This window comes from Periplaneta americana, chromosome 15 (assembly GCF_040183065.1).
Source record: "Periplaneta americana isolate PAMFEO1 chromosome 15, P.americana_PAMFEO1_priV1, whole genome shotgun sequence".
In the NCBI taxonomy this organism is placed as follows: Eukaryota; Metazoa; Arthropoda; class Insecta; order Blattodea; family Blattidae; genus Periplaneta; species Periplaneta americana.
The window spans coordinates 22,148,687-22,165,662 of NC_091131.1; the positions used below are offsets into that span (position 1 = coordinate 22,148,687).

Sequence of the window (16,976 nt, forward strand, 5' to 3'; positions counted from 1 at the left end):
TAAGTTTACAGTTATACAAGTAATATTAATAATAATAATAATAATAATAATACAGTAATAATAATAATAATAATAATAATAATAATACACTGCAGTTGGTGCTTGATTCACACCATTGGCTGTGAGAAACTCAATTACACAAAAAGTTTATGCTGTAGCTGCATTTAGATTGGCAACAGGCCATGACTGTTTGGCCAAGCACCTGCATAGAATTGGAATATATCAGTCCCCTAACTGCCCATTGTGCAATTCAAACCAAGAAATGGATTCGGAACATCTCAAAATCTGTGCTTCAGTGGCTGACCATGACAATATATTTGAAAAATATTGGAGTGCAAGAGGTCAAATGACTTCATTGTAAAACGCCTGGCATTAGAAAACAATAGCAATTATACAAAAAGAAAATACCTGTAAACTTAACAAACTAAACAGACAGAATTAAAGTAAACAGAAATAAAAAAAAAGGTAAAGGTATCCCCGTAACATGCCATGAAGGCACTTGGGGGGGCATTGAGGTAGAGCCCCATGCTTTCCATGACCTCGGCACTAGAATGAGGTGGTATGGTCGGCACCACGCTCTGACCGTCTTTTACTCCCGGGAAGGACCCGGTACTCAATTTTATAGGAGGCTGAGTGAACCTCGGGGCCGTTCTGAAAGTTTGGCAACGAGAAAAAAATCCTGTCACCACCTGGGCTCGAACCCCGGACCTTTCAGTCCGTAGCCAGCTGCTCTACCAACTGAGCTACCCGGCCGCCAAACAGAAATAATAATAATAATAATAATAATAATAATAATAATAATAATTATTATTATTATTATTATTATTATTATTATTATTGTAACATTATCATTATAATGCATTATTAACAAACGTGGACTGTATCCTGAGGCAGGAGTCTTCATTTGTGCTACTCAAGCTCAAGAGTTACCAACTAGCAATTGCCTATTAAAAAAAAACTTAGTTCAGAAAGGAGCAGAGTATTTAACAGGAATGTGAAGCTATAGTTAAGTATATGCAGCATTTAATATTCTTGTTACACAAAGATCCAGATTAATTATTAATTGAGGCATGATGAAGGCCAAATTTGTATAGGCCTACCAAAAAGAAAACATTCTGAAAAATGTAATGTTAACAGATAATGTACTAATCAATCTAATTCATGCAAGATTAGAAAATAATTTAGCAAAAGTGTACTGCGATAAGATTATACTGACAGATGGCACAGCTGAGTATAACAAATTACATGATAGAGTTCTGGACAGAATTAACAAAAAACTGACAGGTGGCATAGCTGAATGTAACAAATTAGACGATAGAATTCTGGACACAATTAACAAAAAGCATATCCGATAGATGTAACAACCCAAACTACTGAAATACACCAAATTTAATTTACAGACTGAATACACAACTAACATAATATCAAAATATACAGGGTACCTACGGACTTAGCAATTGAAATTACACAACTCTGGAAGGTAACAAATGAGCAAACCTTGCCAATAGTCATATCATGAAGAGTATAATTTCGTACTCTTCTTGAGGGTCTTGAATAATTCATCAGTAAAAATACATTTGTGTAAATGCAAGAGACAGTGCCGTTAAGTATGTGCAACATTGTTCTAAGATACTTCAGCAAAAGAAATATCTTGTAGGTCACTGAACTTTGTCTATTGAAATGTCAAGGGAATCGAATAAGCAGCAGCAGCAATAATAATAATAATAATAATAATAATAATAATAATAATAATAATAATAATAATAATAATGATAACAACTTACTTTGAAAATATATTTATGATCTATTGGGTACCTTCAATACAAAATTCAGGAAACAGTCATAATAATAAACACGCTATATAGTAAAGTCATTTTTAATAGATTACTAGTCTCAAATTGTATTAAAAAGGTCCTTAAATACAGGGCATATCAAAAGTCCGGTAACACTTTCAATATTTTATTACACAAAAACTACTAATGATAGGACTTTCAAACACACGTCAGTTTAAAGTCAAACTCTCAAAGTTCTGTTTACACCTTACAGAGATTCAATGTGTGAACCACGAGTGACTCGGCAGATGTCCAAACGATAATCAATCTCTTCCCATACCCTTTTCAACATATCCTCTGTGACCGTGGTGGCAGCTTCTCGAATTCTGGTTTATAGTTCCTCTAAATCACGTGGCAAATGCAGTACAAACACACGGTCCTTTAATTACCCCCATAGAAAAAAAGTCACGTGTAGTCATATCGGGTGACCTTGGTGGCCATGTTATGAAACATCTGTCCCTTACTCAGCACGTCCTATCCAACAATCAGACATCTCCGTATTCAGGTAAACACGAATTGCATTGTGGAAATGTGGCGGAGCCCCAGCTTGCCCTGTTTTGATGGAATTGAATAAAACTAAAATGCTACAGGTACCGGTATATTAAATATACCCATATTTATGTCCAACTTTTTATTACACTGTAGTAGCGAAACCAATCACGTTAAGTGACCCATTCCACCGCTAAAATGTACCGTATTCTATACCATTAAAAGCACAAAAGAAGCTGTCATTTTATTTTACTTTATTGTGTTCTCAGTACGGTCCGAAACATTTAATGTAACCAGAAAAATGTAGTGTAAATCTTAAAACAGTAACCATGGCCACAAGACTGCCTGTGTACGATAGAACACGAATTGCTGCTCGAATGGAGGGTGGCAGTCCCCAATTATGGTGCAGAGATGGTGGAGAATGGTGAAAGGAAGAAATGCAACTCTAGACTACAAGACCATCAAGAGACTCCATGCCAACTTGAGTTACGCAACAGAAGGGTGCTGGCCGACCAAAAACAGCGATCACAGAGGAGGCCAAAGCAGCCGCTACTGAGGCCTTCCAGAGAAGTCCTAAGAAAGCCATTCGACAGTACCAGCGGGAATCTGGTGTATCTTATGGGTCCGTGCAGCGGTTGCTAAAGGAAATGAATTGGCGGATACGGAAGCCACACTTTGTGCAAGCTCTGTCATGTGAGGACTGTGATATCAGAATGGAGTTCGCGGAGTCTCTACTAGCATGGATTCAAGAGGAACCTAACCTTTTGCGACACATTCTATGGTCAGACGAGAGGAGTGTGGCCGGGTGCTAAATGAAATGCTTGTGAGAGCAGTACGGAACGTTCAGCCACGTCTGGAAAAATGTGCAGCAAATGGTGGTGCTTACATCGAATTTTAATATTGGTGGATTTTAAGCAATCCTAATGACCGGACTATTAGTTCATGCTACTTTGATACTGTCGTGTTAATTCATTTACTTGTGATAAACGAATAATAAGTTGGACATAAATATGGGACATCCTGTATATTGCATTAATAGTATGTACAAAAATGCGTCATAAATAGTAAACACATTTCTTTTGAATTCATCCAATTGCTGCACATTTTGAGAGAGAGAGGGGGGAGAGGGAGGGAGAGGGGGAGAGAGGGAGAGCGAGAGGGAGGGGAAGGGGAGAGAGGGAGGGGAGGGAGAGAGAGGAAGAGGGGAGAGGGGAGGGAGGGGGAGAGAGGGGAGATGGAGGGGGAAGTGGAGAGAGGGAGGGGAGGGGGAGGGGGAGAGAGCGCGAGGGAGAGAGAGAGAAAGAGAGAGAGAGAGAGAAAAAGAGTGAGTGAGTGTGAGTGTGAGAGAGAGAGAGTGAGAGTGTGTGTGTGTGTCCGTCCGTCCGTGTGTGTGTGTGTGTGTGTGTGTGTGTGTGTGTGTGTGTGTGTGTGTGTGTGTGTGTGTGTGAGAGAGAGAGAGAGAGAGAGAGAGAGAGAGAGAGTGGTATTGGTGATGATTATGACGACGATAACAAAACCAATCATATTAATTATTAAATAATTACTAGGATTGAACTATATTTTAGTTTAGGTAATTCATCACTTTCCCATAAAACAAAATGCACTTGAGAATTTTTTATTATATGAGTAAAACATAAATTCTGAATGTCAAATTCATGGGCTTGCAGGTTTTGAACTTAATTTACCACTTAAAAAACCTACACTTCAGCCATTCAGTCCACGTACTTAACAAAATATAAAAAAAAACTTACTACAGGACCACATTTTGATACAGTTATCTGTAATAGCCAGCTGAAATAAGCCTAATCACAAAATTTTTGTACACCCAATGAGAAAACAATTTATAAATCTTAATTTTAACCTAGAAATATTGTACAGTAAAAGGATGAAACATAAAATAATGTTAATAGAGACAAATAACAAGTAAAGTACAGATATCGCTACAATCATACCTTATTTGGGATATTTCGTTCATTAGAATTTATTTCATTCTGTGTTATTGTTGAGTCGCTTTTAGAGATTCTTTCAAAATTTTCATCAGCTTCAATACCGATACTGGAACTTTCTGATGGTGCAGAAGGCTGAAAAAGTATGTATAAGCTTTTAGATTAAGTAAAGGTAAGATAGGAAAGAGAAACACAAATAATAGCAAAAAAAACCAAAAACCTTGACTTTTACTCTGAGAACAGGATATACCTTGAACATGGAAAGCAGAGGAACAGTGATGGGTGAAGTGACAAGTCACGGAGTTGAATAATTAGATACAGTTGACGTACAACAAAGGACAGATTTACCAGCCATTATTAATTACGACTTAGCACAACTCACTGCTGGTTACTGCAAACTTGAGGTCTAGCGAATAATGTATTAAGATAGAGATTCAAGTTAATATTAATCTGGAAAAAGTGGGGGTTTGCTAATCCTCCAACAGGCATCTCCCCAGGTGGGAGATTGCGAAATGCCCTCTTGGAATACTGGGGAAATAAAATAAATGAAATAAACCAATATTAAGAATTGAAAGTGTGCTGTAAAGCTAAAAGGAAGGGAAAAAGAAAATACTGGTATGACGATGAAGACGAAGAGGATGAGGATAAAGAAGAGGAAGACAAATAAGAGGGCAGGAGAGCGACAAAGAAGACGAGGAAGAGGAAAAGAAGGGCCAGGAAGAGGAGAAAGGAGGACGAGGAAGAGGAAAAAGGAGGACGAGGAAAAAGAAAAAGGAGGATGAGGAAGAAGAAAAAGGAGCGCGCAGAAGAGAAAAATGGATAAAATGAAAAAGGAGGACGGGGAAGAGGAAAAAGAAGGACGAGGAAGAGGAAAAGGAGGACGAGGAAAAAGGCCGAGGAAGAGGAAAAAGGACGAGGAAGAGGAAAAAGAAGGACGAGGAAGAGGAAAAAGAAGGACGAGGAAGAGGAAAAAGGACGAGGAAGACGAAAAAGGAGGACGAGGAAGAGGAAAAAGGAGGAAGAGGAAAAAGGACGAGAAAGAGGAAAAAGGACGAGGAAGAGGAAAAAGGAGGACGATGAAGAAGAAAAAGGAGGACGAGGAAGAGGAAAAAGGAGGACGAGGAAGAAGAAAAAGGAGCGCGCAGAAGAGAAAAATGGATAAAATGAAAAAGGAGGACGGGGAAGAGGAAAAAGAAGGACGAGGAAGAGGAAAAGGAGGACGAGGAAAAAGGCCGAGGAAGAGGAAAAAGGACGAGGAAGAGGAAAAAGGACGAGGAAGAGGAAAAAGAAGGACGAGGAAGACGAAAAAGAAGGACGAGGAAGACGAAAAAGGAGGACGAGGAAGAGGAAAAAGGAGGACGAGGAAGAGGAAAAAGGACGAGAAAGAGGAAAAAGAAGGACGATGAAGAGGAAAAAGGAGGACGAGGAAGAGGAAAAAGGAGGACGAGGAAGAGGAAAAAGGAGGAAGAGGAAAAAGGAGGACGATGAAGAGGAAAAAGGAGGACGATGAAGAGGAAAAAGGAGGACGATGAAGAGGAAAAAGGACGATGAAGAGGAAAAAGGAGGACGATGAAGAGGAAAAAGGAGGACGATGAAGAGGAAAAAGGAGGACGAGGAAGAGGAAAAAGGAGGACGAGGAAGAGGAAAAAGAAGGGCGATGAAGAGGAAAAAGAAGGGCGAGGAAGAGGAAAAAGACGGACGAGGAAGAGGAAAAAGGAAGACGAGGAAGAGGTAAAAGGAGGACGAAGAAGAGGAAAAAGAGCAACAAAGAAGAGGAAAAAGGAGGGCGAAGAAGAGAAAAATGGATAAAAAAGATGAAAAAGAAGGACGAGGAAGAGGAAAAAGGAGAACCAAGAAAACGAAAAAGGAGGGTGAGAAAGACGAAAACGGAGGACGAGAAAGAGAAAAAAGGAGGAAGAGAAAGAGGAAGAGGAAAAAGGGGAACGAGGAACAGGAAAAAGAAGGACAAGAAAGACCAAAAAGGAGGATGAGGAAGATGAAAAAGGACGAGGAAGAGGAAAAGAGAGGACGAGGAAAAAGAAAGAGGACGAGGAAAAAGGAGGGCGAGGAAGAAGAAAAAAGAGAAGGAAAAAGAAAAAGGAGGGCGAGGAAGAGAAAAAAGGTGGAAGAGGAAGAGGAAAAAGGGGAACAAGGCGGAAGAAAAGGAGAACAAGGAAGAAGAAAAAGGAGGGCGAGGAAGAGGAAAAAGGAGGACGAGGAAGAGGAAAAAGGAGGACGAGGAAGAGAAAAAAGGAGGACAAGGAAGAGAAAAAAAGAGGACGAGGAAGAGAAAAAGAGCAACAAAGAAGAGGAAAAAGGAGGGCGAAGAAGAGAAATATGGATAAGATGAAAAAGGACGAGGAAGAGGAAAAAGGAGAACTAAGAAAACGAAAAAGGAGGGTGAGAAAGACGAAAACGGAGGACGAGAAAGAGAAAAAGGAGGAAGAGAAAGAGGAAAAAGGAGAACGAGGAAAAGGAAAAAGGACAAGAAAGAGCAAAAAGGAGGATGAGGAAGATGAAAAAGGACGAGGAAGAGAAAAAAGGAGGACGAGGAAGAGGAAAAGAGAGGAAGAGGAAAAAGAAAAAGGAGGACGAGGAAAAAGGTGGACGAGGATGAAGAAAAAAGAGAAGAAGGAAAAAGAAAAAGGAGGGCGAGAAAGAGGAAAAAGGTGGAAGAGGAAGAGGAAAAAGGGGAACAAGGCGGAAGGAAAAGGAGAACAAGAAGAAAAAAGAGGGCGAGGAAGAGGAAAGAGGAGGACGAGAAAGAGAAAAAAGGAGGACGAGGAAGAGGAAATGGGAGGACGAGGAAAAAGGAGAACGAGGAAGAAGAAAAAAGAGGGCGAGGAAGAGGAAAGAGGAGGACGAAAAACAGAAAAATCCATTTTTCACAGCCAAATTTTAACCCATGACCTTGGATGTAACGGCCAGCATGAGAAATCTACCGAGGACCATTAATAATTAATATCTGAATACTTGAAACAGTATTATATGCGCAGGTCAGAACAGAGAGTTTGAAATTTTGAAACTATACTTGATATGTCTATTTCTGATCATTTATAATATTTTCTACCAGGTAGTCGGAGACAAGAGACATTGACAGGTCAAAAGTACACAGGGTGTTTCAGAATAATTATTCTTAATTTTAAGATGTGATAAGTGGGCTTATAATGAAACATTTTTCGTTATAGTGTTCGGAAATGCTTGCATATCAAGATAAAACGAGATGAAATGAGAAATTCGAAGAATCACAATGTGAAAGTTAACTTGTTTGTTTAATTTTGATTGTTACAAGTCAATTATTCAAATATTATGAAAATTATATTTAAAAAAAACTGTTCAAAATTACTGTGATCATTAACATTGGTATAAGCTGCTCTGTATACTGTATGCATTTCTGCGAATTCAACATTTTGTACAGCAATGCATTTTTAATGATTGGAAATTTATAAACGGATCTGACGAAAGATATTTTGTGACGTATAACGAAAACAAATCAACTTCAGTTGTTTCCATGGCAACGGAATAGCTAAGAAACAATTTAAAGATAGCCATGGACGATAGATAATAAGGTCAATGAACAGTTTACTTTTGCCATATTACCAGTATCTCAATATGGAAGCATTTCCGGACACCAGGTAGGTACTCTATTAAAAATGTTTAATTGCACGCCCTATATCACATCTGAAAATTAGTAACAGTTATTCTGAAACACCTAACCTAACATATTAACTGACCATAGTGTGGAATGCTATGAACATGGAGCATTGGCATCGTTATATCAGTAAATTTAAACGGAATTTTATACATTAGTTTCTGTACTCACTTGTATTTGAAAGCTTGTTTCATGTTCAGCAGAAAATCCCAAATTTATTCTCCCCTCCATATTTTAATCTGAAATAAACACAAAATATTAATGCATATTCATTCACGTGTCACAGAAGCATTCCGTGTAAGTCAACTTCTCTTCCACGGTCGTGACTAATCTGATAGCTGCTACGTGCAATCAACTCGTCGTTATCTGTTACCTATTGTAATTCAGTACCGGTATACATCATCACTGTTATCTTTAAGTTACTATCTGTTAAGTGGCGTAAGTTATGAAGTTTATCAGAGATGATACAAGAGGTTCAACTGGACACTTCGATTTTTGTTGGGACCAAACTAGAAAGAAATAAATGTCATAAAAAAGACATAGCGAAACCAACAATTTTAGCAAGTAATAAAATCCTTATCTTCTTGTTTATCTAAATCTTGATTTACATAACATTCCAAGGCTCTGGCTTCAATCCAACAAGGAAACTGGTAGAAATCTGATGCCTTATCCATATCATTTTTATGCCTATCAAAATAAAGTATACTTTGATAATACTGATCTTCTCTATGGTGTAGAAGACTGAGTGACAATAATAATAAAAGCTGCCGTGCACTCGTGTAGTTTGAAGGAAAAAACATTGCGCAAAATGTTATTTAGTGGAAATAACATAAACTTCGAAGCAATAAAGATATCCGAAAAATGTATGGTTGGTTTTCAATGTGCTGTTTTAGCACTTAAATCATTAACAATCTAGCTCTCCAATATTTGGCGGCAATGCAGGTTTCAGCCACTACTGCTGGACAGACTTCTAGGTGTGATGAACTGTTACTCCAAAATATTTGAATTTTTCCACCTCTTCAAAGGACAAATTTCTAATTTTTATATTTCCATTTCGTACAATATTCTAATCACGAGACAATCATATACTTCGTCTTTTCGGGATTTACTTCCCTGGAAATATCTGCATTCAAGGAAAGATTTAGAAACTTTTAAATGGAAATAATAAATCTGAATAGGATAAGAAGACACTTGACTTTACAAAGACATGACAGTAATTGAGGACCGTTTTTGCAAAACTTGCTAACTGAAAAAACTAAATTTTACAGGAGAGACAAAACACTATAGTAAGCAAGTTTTGCTGTATCTCTCACTTATAGCAGAAAGCAAGTTTTGAAAAAAAAAACGGTCACACTTTGACACGCTACAATGAAGAGAAATAACCCAATTTTACTAAGACGCCTTGAACATCATGTAGAGGCCTGCCTTATGTTAACGAACCCATCAAAATCTCAATTTTGCAAATTTTGCAGTTAGCAAGTTTTGCAAAAATGGTCCTCAATTATTCTATCACAACTAAGCTGCTGATTTGACAAATACTTTTCTACAGAGTATTGTGTATTGTTCGAAGAAAATTCTTCTCACAGGTAATAGCCAACACTTATAAAGTCAGGTAAAGGGAGAGACAAACTTGCAACCCCTTTCATTTTGGCGTGATTGCCATTTGAATTTGATACTTAGCAAAATGCTTATACAATGAACAGCACAAAATTAAAGTTTCTGGCTTCTTGTCAGCCTACTTGAGGTGTGTGGATATAAAGGGAAAAATTGGGATGGTGTCGGGTGTAGTTCCTGGATAGCTCAGTTGATATAGCGTTGATTTGCTAAGCCAAAGGTCCCGGGATCAATACCAGGCCCCAGAACAATTTTTCCCTTGAAATTATTCATAAACTGTTTCATCAATGAATCCCGACTTCATACCCCAAAAAAATTGCTCCAAAATTTGTTATGCAGAAGTTCCCAGTATTTTTGTGACCAAAAGCTAGTCATCCTATATTTAGGTACATGAGGCCAAGGAATGTGAAAAGGTTTCAATGATTTAAGTAGGCTATGTTTCCATTTTCGAGTGTAGTGTGGGGAAATACCGAAGTTTCACCTATTATTGCTGCCACTTCCTTGTAGCTGTTCGAGATCTGTTGCTTTAGAGCAGTGGTTCCCAAACTTCCTGAAGGCACGACCTACTTTTGAGAGAAACTTCTGTTTGCAACCTTTTCCTCCTCACACTACTGTACAGGTTCTTGGTAAACATGAGGATAATACTTGTAATAAAGAAAAACTGGACATACCATATTGCAGACTATCTAAATTTAAAAGCAGTTCTTACATATTGGGCTCTAGGATGTTCAACATGTTACCACAAGAAGCACAGGAAGTGTCACTGGACGTATTCAAAGTAAAAGTGAAAATGTGGCGTCTTACAAATCCGATCTATTCTGTGCAAGAATATTTTGAGTTAGAAAATCAAGCTGTAGAGATTTTTTAGATTTCTTTCTCCGAGTTTTATTATTATTATTTTTGTAATATATTAAAAAATTATCATAAAGTAAGTTAATTCTTGTTTTATTGTATATAAACAGAGAGTATCAAATATTATTTGGGTTCTACAATTTGGAATTTCTCTTTAGAGATTTTTCCTTCTCCACTCTGTCCTAGAGTAGTGATTTTGCCATCACATTTCTCTAGCTGAAGAGGCGAATTTAAGCCGAAACAGAGAAAATGCAAAACAATAGATAGAGTTTACACTCTTGAAAATACAAGTTTGTGTTTTCGCGGATCTTTGCCAAAGGTTTGATCCTTTGATTGCATTTGGTATTATCCTTTGCAATCTTTGGATCTTCCAAAGGCTTTGGCCTGCGATACACAAAATGAGGTGATATTCTTTGACCCAGTTTGAGAATCTCCGGTTTTGAACTATTCAGTTCTCATCAGCACGACGAAGAAGTCGTGGAACGGCAATCTTGTCAGAAATATTGCAAAAGCAAAGTCAAAAGGCGTAACCCAAAAGACAAAGCAAAAGCAATTGACAATTTTGCTGAGTATGTGATACTTCAAAGCATTTGCAAAGCAAAGTCAAAAGACGAAGTAAAAGCATTTATGGAGGTGTATCAAATTCTACAATTTGGTATTTCTTGTTAGAGATTTTGGGATCAGTGTGTTACAATTTTCATCTCGATATAAGCCTATCTTTGAACATCTTTACTCTCAAATTTAAACTCTAAAGAGTATTTGGGATCAGTTTGTTTTATCTTTAGTGGTGTACCAGTATATAATACAATATTTTTCATTTTAGTACGATAATTTCACACTTGTATTTGACAATGTCATCAGTTTTTGCTATATCGACAGCTAATAAATACTATACCTACTATACTACTATTGGTGATTCGAAAAATACAAATCCCTGTAAAATAGCAAACAACAATGATTTTACTCAAAATCAGTGGATACCACCCAAAGTGCAATTTTAAAAAGAGCTTTGTGAGATAGATAGATAGATAGATAGATAGATAGATAGATAGATAGATAGATAGATAGATAGATAGATAGATAGATATTTATTAGCCTTAGGAAATGCAATGATTTCATGGCATCGTCAGAGTGAATACATAATAAATATGCGGTTACATACATGTTTTTCCGACATACAAGATGTCTACAATAATATACAAATAATATACAATCAATACATTCAGTAATGAAGTCAATTCTCCACAGTTTTCTTCAGACCATTACTTGTACAAGGTTCTTGGTTTCCTTATCTTCTTGGGCAGTCTCACCCCAGACATGAATCAGATAGAAAAGAAGAGCAGTAAACACAAAAGGAGATACTAACTACTGTAAGCTAAATTTGGAGTGCTAAACTAAGATACTCATTGACAGTAAAAGGCATGTGGAAAAGTAAAATATGTTTCACTGACTTTTTAAATCTAGCATAGCTAAGGGCTTTAGTTTCAACAGGGAGTTTGTTGTAAAGTCTTATCCCTGTATGTGATAAGCTATTGAGACTTTTGGATAACCTATGATGATTAAAATGTAAATTATTGCATGTTCTTGTGCTGTGAGTATATTCTGGAAGAAATTGAAAACAAATACAACAGTCTCACATGGATACTGAATCCGTTTTTAGACAGTTCGTTCAGCTGGCTTAAATTAAAAAAAAAATGAGGGATATCAGTACCGAAAAACGCACTCAAACATGTACCTATTGATACAAAGATGAAACTACTTTTTTTTCTACAGAGCATAGACAAGTTTTGAATCAGAGGAATACCTGAAGCTTATAAAGGATGCTTGATAATATTTGCAACTTCGTATTTATGCAAAATAAGTTTCTAGTCTAGTAGGTTATTTTACGACGCTTTATCGACATCTTAGGTTACTTAGTGTCTGAATGAGATGCCAGTGAAATGAGTCCAGGGTCCAGCACCGAAAGTTACCCAGCATTTGCTCATATTGGGTTGAGGGAAAACCCCGGAAAAAACCTCAACCTGGTAACTTGTCCCGATCAGGAATAGAACCCGGGCCACTTGCGTTCGGTGTCAGACGCGCTAAAGCAGTGGCGTAGCATGAAATTTTGAGCAGGGGAAGCTAACTCAAGTTGTCTTTCATGCAATATGAGAAAACGTATTACAAAAATACAGTCTTAAAATAAATAGTAGTCAATTTCAAGTCAGCAGTCGAAGATTGGTTGGAACATCGTAAGTAACACCAATAAGGCATGACCTCAAATGATACGTAGTAAAATATGATTTCACGGTTTACACATATCTCTTAACAAATAGACACGTATACGTATAACATTACCTCACTCCCTGTCATACTTAGAGAAATCATAATATTAGTATCATTACGTAAGTATGCGTCTGTCTTTTGGTTGTGTCCTTCATTGACAGCAAGGGAGTCGGTCATTTGTTTTTTAAATCACACTTTTGTTCGTAAGTCAGTCTTGATAATACAATTTTCCTAAAAAAAAAATTCAAGTAAATTAGTGTCAGGAACTGTTATTTCGCTCATTATTTATTTTATCAGCCACAATGCACACTAACACTTCAACTGAACACAACTGACGAAAAGGGATAACTCGGAAACTACTTATTTTAAGTGTTAAAGCTAGCTTCTTACGAGCCTTGCGACTAGGGTAGTTTAGTTAGAAAGGGATGGAAAATCTGCGGGGTGGATTACACAGAAGAAACCAGTCTGCTTGGAAGCTGGTGTGTGCAGGCTTCTTGTTTACTGCTGCATCACAAATCATCCTGAGCTGCCGCATCACAATATTTAACGCGTAAATATAAATTCTATTAAAATTAATAAATAATTTTCTCCATAAACTGCAGGTTTATTATGAAATTATTATTAACTGGGGAAGCTAAGCTTTTTAGCTTACATTGACGCTACGCCATTGGCTAACAGACTCGTCAGGTAAGCGAAAAATCGGTTAAATTTCAGAACACGGATTCCTTCCTTTCCCTTTTACTTCAAAATTCCAACCTTGTGCACATAAAATAAATTATTGGCACTGAAAAGAGCCTTTTCGTAAGCATGATGATGCGCATTCGACAAACGCAGACAAATCTGCTCTTTTTAGTAATAATTGTCAGTGAGGAATCCGTATACTGATATTTTCCGAAAAATCTCCTTGAACTTCAAAATGGTATTACTACCTATGTGTATCGAATACTTGGGAAGCTACTTTCTGAAAAATATAACATTTATCGCATTACTTTATAACTAGGCCTACGGAAACATTTAAAAAAGAATTATGTTAAATGTTGTTTATGTTTACCTTTCTAAATAGAAAATAAATGTCTGTTAATAAGGCATTTTTTGCTTCATTTTGTAAATCATCTTGCGGCCCGCTTCAGCTCTTTAAACGACCCTCCAAGGGGTCGCGATCACCACTTTGGGAATCACTACTTTATAGAGATCGAATTAATCACTTTCTTTAAAGTCACATACACACCACTGCTACCGTTAGTGAAAGAACTGTATTTACCTACCAGTGCTTCCTATGTAGCATAAGTTTCGCAATAGTTGAGGGCTGACGTGTGGTATAGCAGTATCAACTATTTTCTTATCGCACAACAGGCAGTTCGACACATTGCACACCAAGCTACGTTATCTACTCACACTTACTTTACGAAAAACTAACACACTGTTCCAAACTGCCATCGAACTTAAACAATTCGGACACTTGTTCGAGTCTACAGGAAATTTAGCAACAATTTCCATCCTCGTGGTTACACGAAATAACGCAAAGACGCGCAATCACTGGTTATTGGTGTCACTTGGGAATGATCGGGGAAAGTACCGTACGTACTACCTCAACCTCAGAAACTAGTCAGGTAGGAGAGAGTTGGAGAACTGCCAAGCTGTCTTGCCTCGAGACATATGCTTCACAGAGAAATATTATACCGGTAACAATAGCAGAAACAATAAAACTCTAAGTTACGTCAAGACACGTCATGTAACAAAACGTGCGGCCTTGAAAGTATAAGCAAATAGCTATATAAGCATTACCGGTACTGTACTTCTCGGAACTCCCATCCGCCCACTAATTTACTATGTTTTCAACGCAATAGTTCTCAAGAAGAGCAGTATTCAAAATGACGTAACAAGTACCTTGAAGGAATTGGTAATGGCATTTGTTCTTAAACGGAAAGGAAGAAGGAAAGAAAGACAAATAAGCTAATGACCTAAATGTATGAAGTTGTTAGCATGTGATCATAAAGCCTGAGGACCTGGGTTCGATCCCGAAGAAGTGCCTCTTGTTTCGTGTTACTTCAAGCCGTGAATTTACGCCATGCTGACTATAAACCAGAATAATGTGACATGTGTGAATTTATAATGTTGGTGCATATTTCGCTCAGTGGTGGCTCATCGAAAGATTTTTTTATAAAGTACCATGCTTTATTGCTAATTATACAGGGTGGTGCATAAGTAGGCATACAGTAATACAATATAGTTTTATTAAGGCCGTGTCTCAAAGCTCAAGTCCATACTAGACACTATAGTGGAGTCCAAATCTCCTGACGTTTCGCGAGAGCCAATAACGGACAAGTGCGACGTTGTCAAACCTACAGCGAAGGTGATGCGAGCTCGAATGAACTCGTCTGGTGGTAGGGATGGGCAGCCGGTATTGAAAACAGGATCTGTTCTCAATAACAAAACAGTGCAATACAATAATAAATATATAATTTATTCATATAATAATATATATAATGTATTAAGAAATCATACCTTTAAATTGATGTTTGCAATTCCAGAGAAAAATCCAATGGTGTGTTTTCGAAGTCACTTAAATTCGTCACTCTTTTAGGTATATTAATATGTTTTCTAGGTGAGACGAACAATTTCTTAGCACTCAATGTTTTCGCTTTTTGCACTTCATCGCATACTTGTGACAAATTGATACACTGTTGAACACGTCTTGGCAGTTAGTTCTTCACACTTACAAAAGTAAAGATTTTTATGGTTTTCTTCGGACGAATATTTTCTGAAGAAATTGTAGACATTAAATATAATTTTCCGAACTTTGTTACTATATCCACTGGCTCTATTACCTTCACTAGTAGTTACTGGCCTTGCTGAATGGCATAATTTGATTTCATACTACTAATCTATACTAATAATAAATCTGTAGTCGAAATTTTTCTGGTAATTTTCGATTTTCTAAAAATAATTGGTCCTAACATATATAATTAACCACCTTGAAACCGAAAATCGCTTTTTTGACATTTTTGTTTGTATGTCTGTCTGTCTGTCTGTATGTTTGTTACCTTTTCACGGGATAATGGATGAACGGATTTCGATGAAAATTGGAATATAAATTATGTTCGTTTTAACTTAGATTTTAGGCTATATGGCATTCAAAATACATTATTTAAAAGGGGAGTTATAAGGGGGCCTGAATTAAATAAATCGAAATATCTCGCTTATTATTGATTTTTGTGAAAAATGTTACATAACAAAAGTTTCTTTAAAAATAATTTGCGATAAGTTTTATTCCTTGAAAAATTTTGACAGGACTGATATTTAATGAGATAAATGAGTTTTAAAATTAAAATAACTGCCATCTAAGGCGGTGTAATGGAATAAAAAACAAATGACTTCGTCTATAAGGGGCCTTGGACAACAACAATCGAAAGTTATGAAAGATAGCCTACAGAGAATGTTTCTGTGTTTGTATGAAGTAATATCGGAAGGTAAATTAACCGATTTGTATAATTAATTATTATTTCACTATTTGAAAGTGTAGTTTCTCTAGACGGACATAATGCTGTAATGTTATTACAGTAACTTCGGAGTGAATTGAGGACAGGTAAGATTAAAATAGCTTCTTATGCACAGAAAACTTGATAGACTATTCTGTATTTTCGTTTTCTGTATTTCTTAAAATAATGTTTATGTAAGTTACACATTCATTTTAATCTCAGAGAATTAACGAACAACGAGAGTGTATTGATTTAGTATGCAGTAATAGTACGTTAGCTTAGCATTCCATTATTTTATAATCCAAATTTTAACCATGCTCAATTGAATTGTGTTAAAATACATAAAATACATATGCATTAAATGCAATGCAAAAAAAAAATTGGGTAATGAGCCAAGCAGATTATGTTGCGCTGTTGTAAAAGTTGTTCCTCCTGAGATTCAAGAGCCCCCATAACAAATTAAAAACTTACTTATCGGCGTACATCCGTTATCATTACACTTTTTATATAATATAATATAATATAATATAATATAATATAATATAATATAATATAATATAATATAATATAACTTAAGTTATTTGAAGGGTTCAGAACCATAGTGGGCCAAGCGCCATTTACTGAATACGTGTAGAAAACAAGGGTTAAAATTAAGTTATTACCATAATTCAATGGAAACATATAGCAAGTAAAATAAAGTATACTTACACATTAAATCTAAATGATGTCGAAGTTCATTAAACTATGGTTGCATGTAATAAAAATTAAGAAACATGTTAAAGGAATTGTCATTGCACCAAATGAGTGTCTCTGGAACAAAATGATAGCATTTTAATTATTTAAATAC

At 36.6% G+C, this 16,976-nt stretch overlaps 1 protein-coding gene across 6 annotated transcripts in view; it reads right to left on the bottom strand.

The window, feature by feature from the left end:
* The window catches only part of LOC138714726 (uncharacterized transporter YutK-like), a 76,938-nt gene that overhangs the window by 47,022 nt on the left and 12,940 nt on the right, over window positions 1-16,976 (bottom strand). Inside the window, exons 1-3 of one of the 6 annotated variants that reach the window (XM_069846814.1) lie at window positions 13,916-14,316; window positions 8,091-8,158; window positions 4,274-4,402 (exon numbers count right to left, since the gene is read on the bottom strand). In XM_069846814.1, the coding sequence (XP_069702915.1) occupies window positions 4,274-4,402; window positions 8,091-8,150 (189 nt within the window). In that variant the 5' untranslated portion in view covers window positions 8,151-8,158; window positions 13,916-14,316. The other 5 variants (XM_069846815.1, XM_069846816.1, XM_069846817.1 and 2 more) reach the window with 5 other exon arrangements.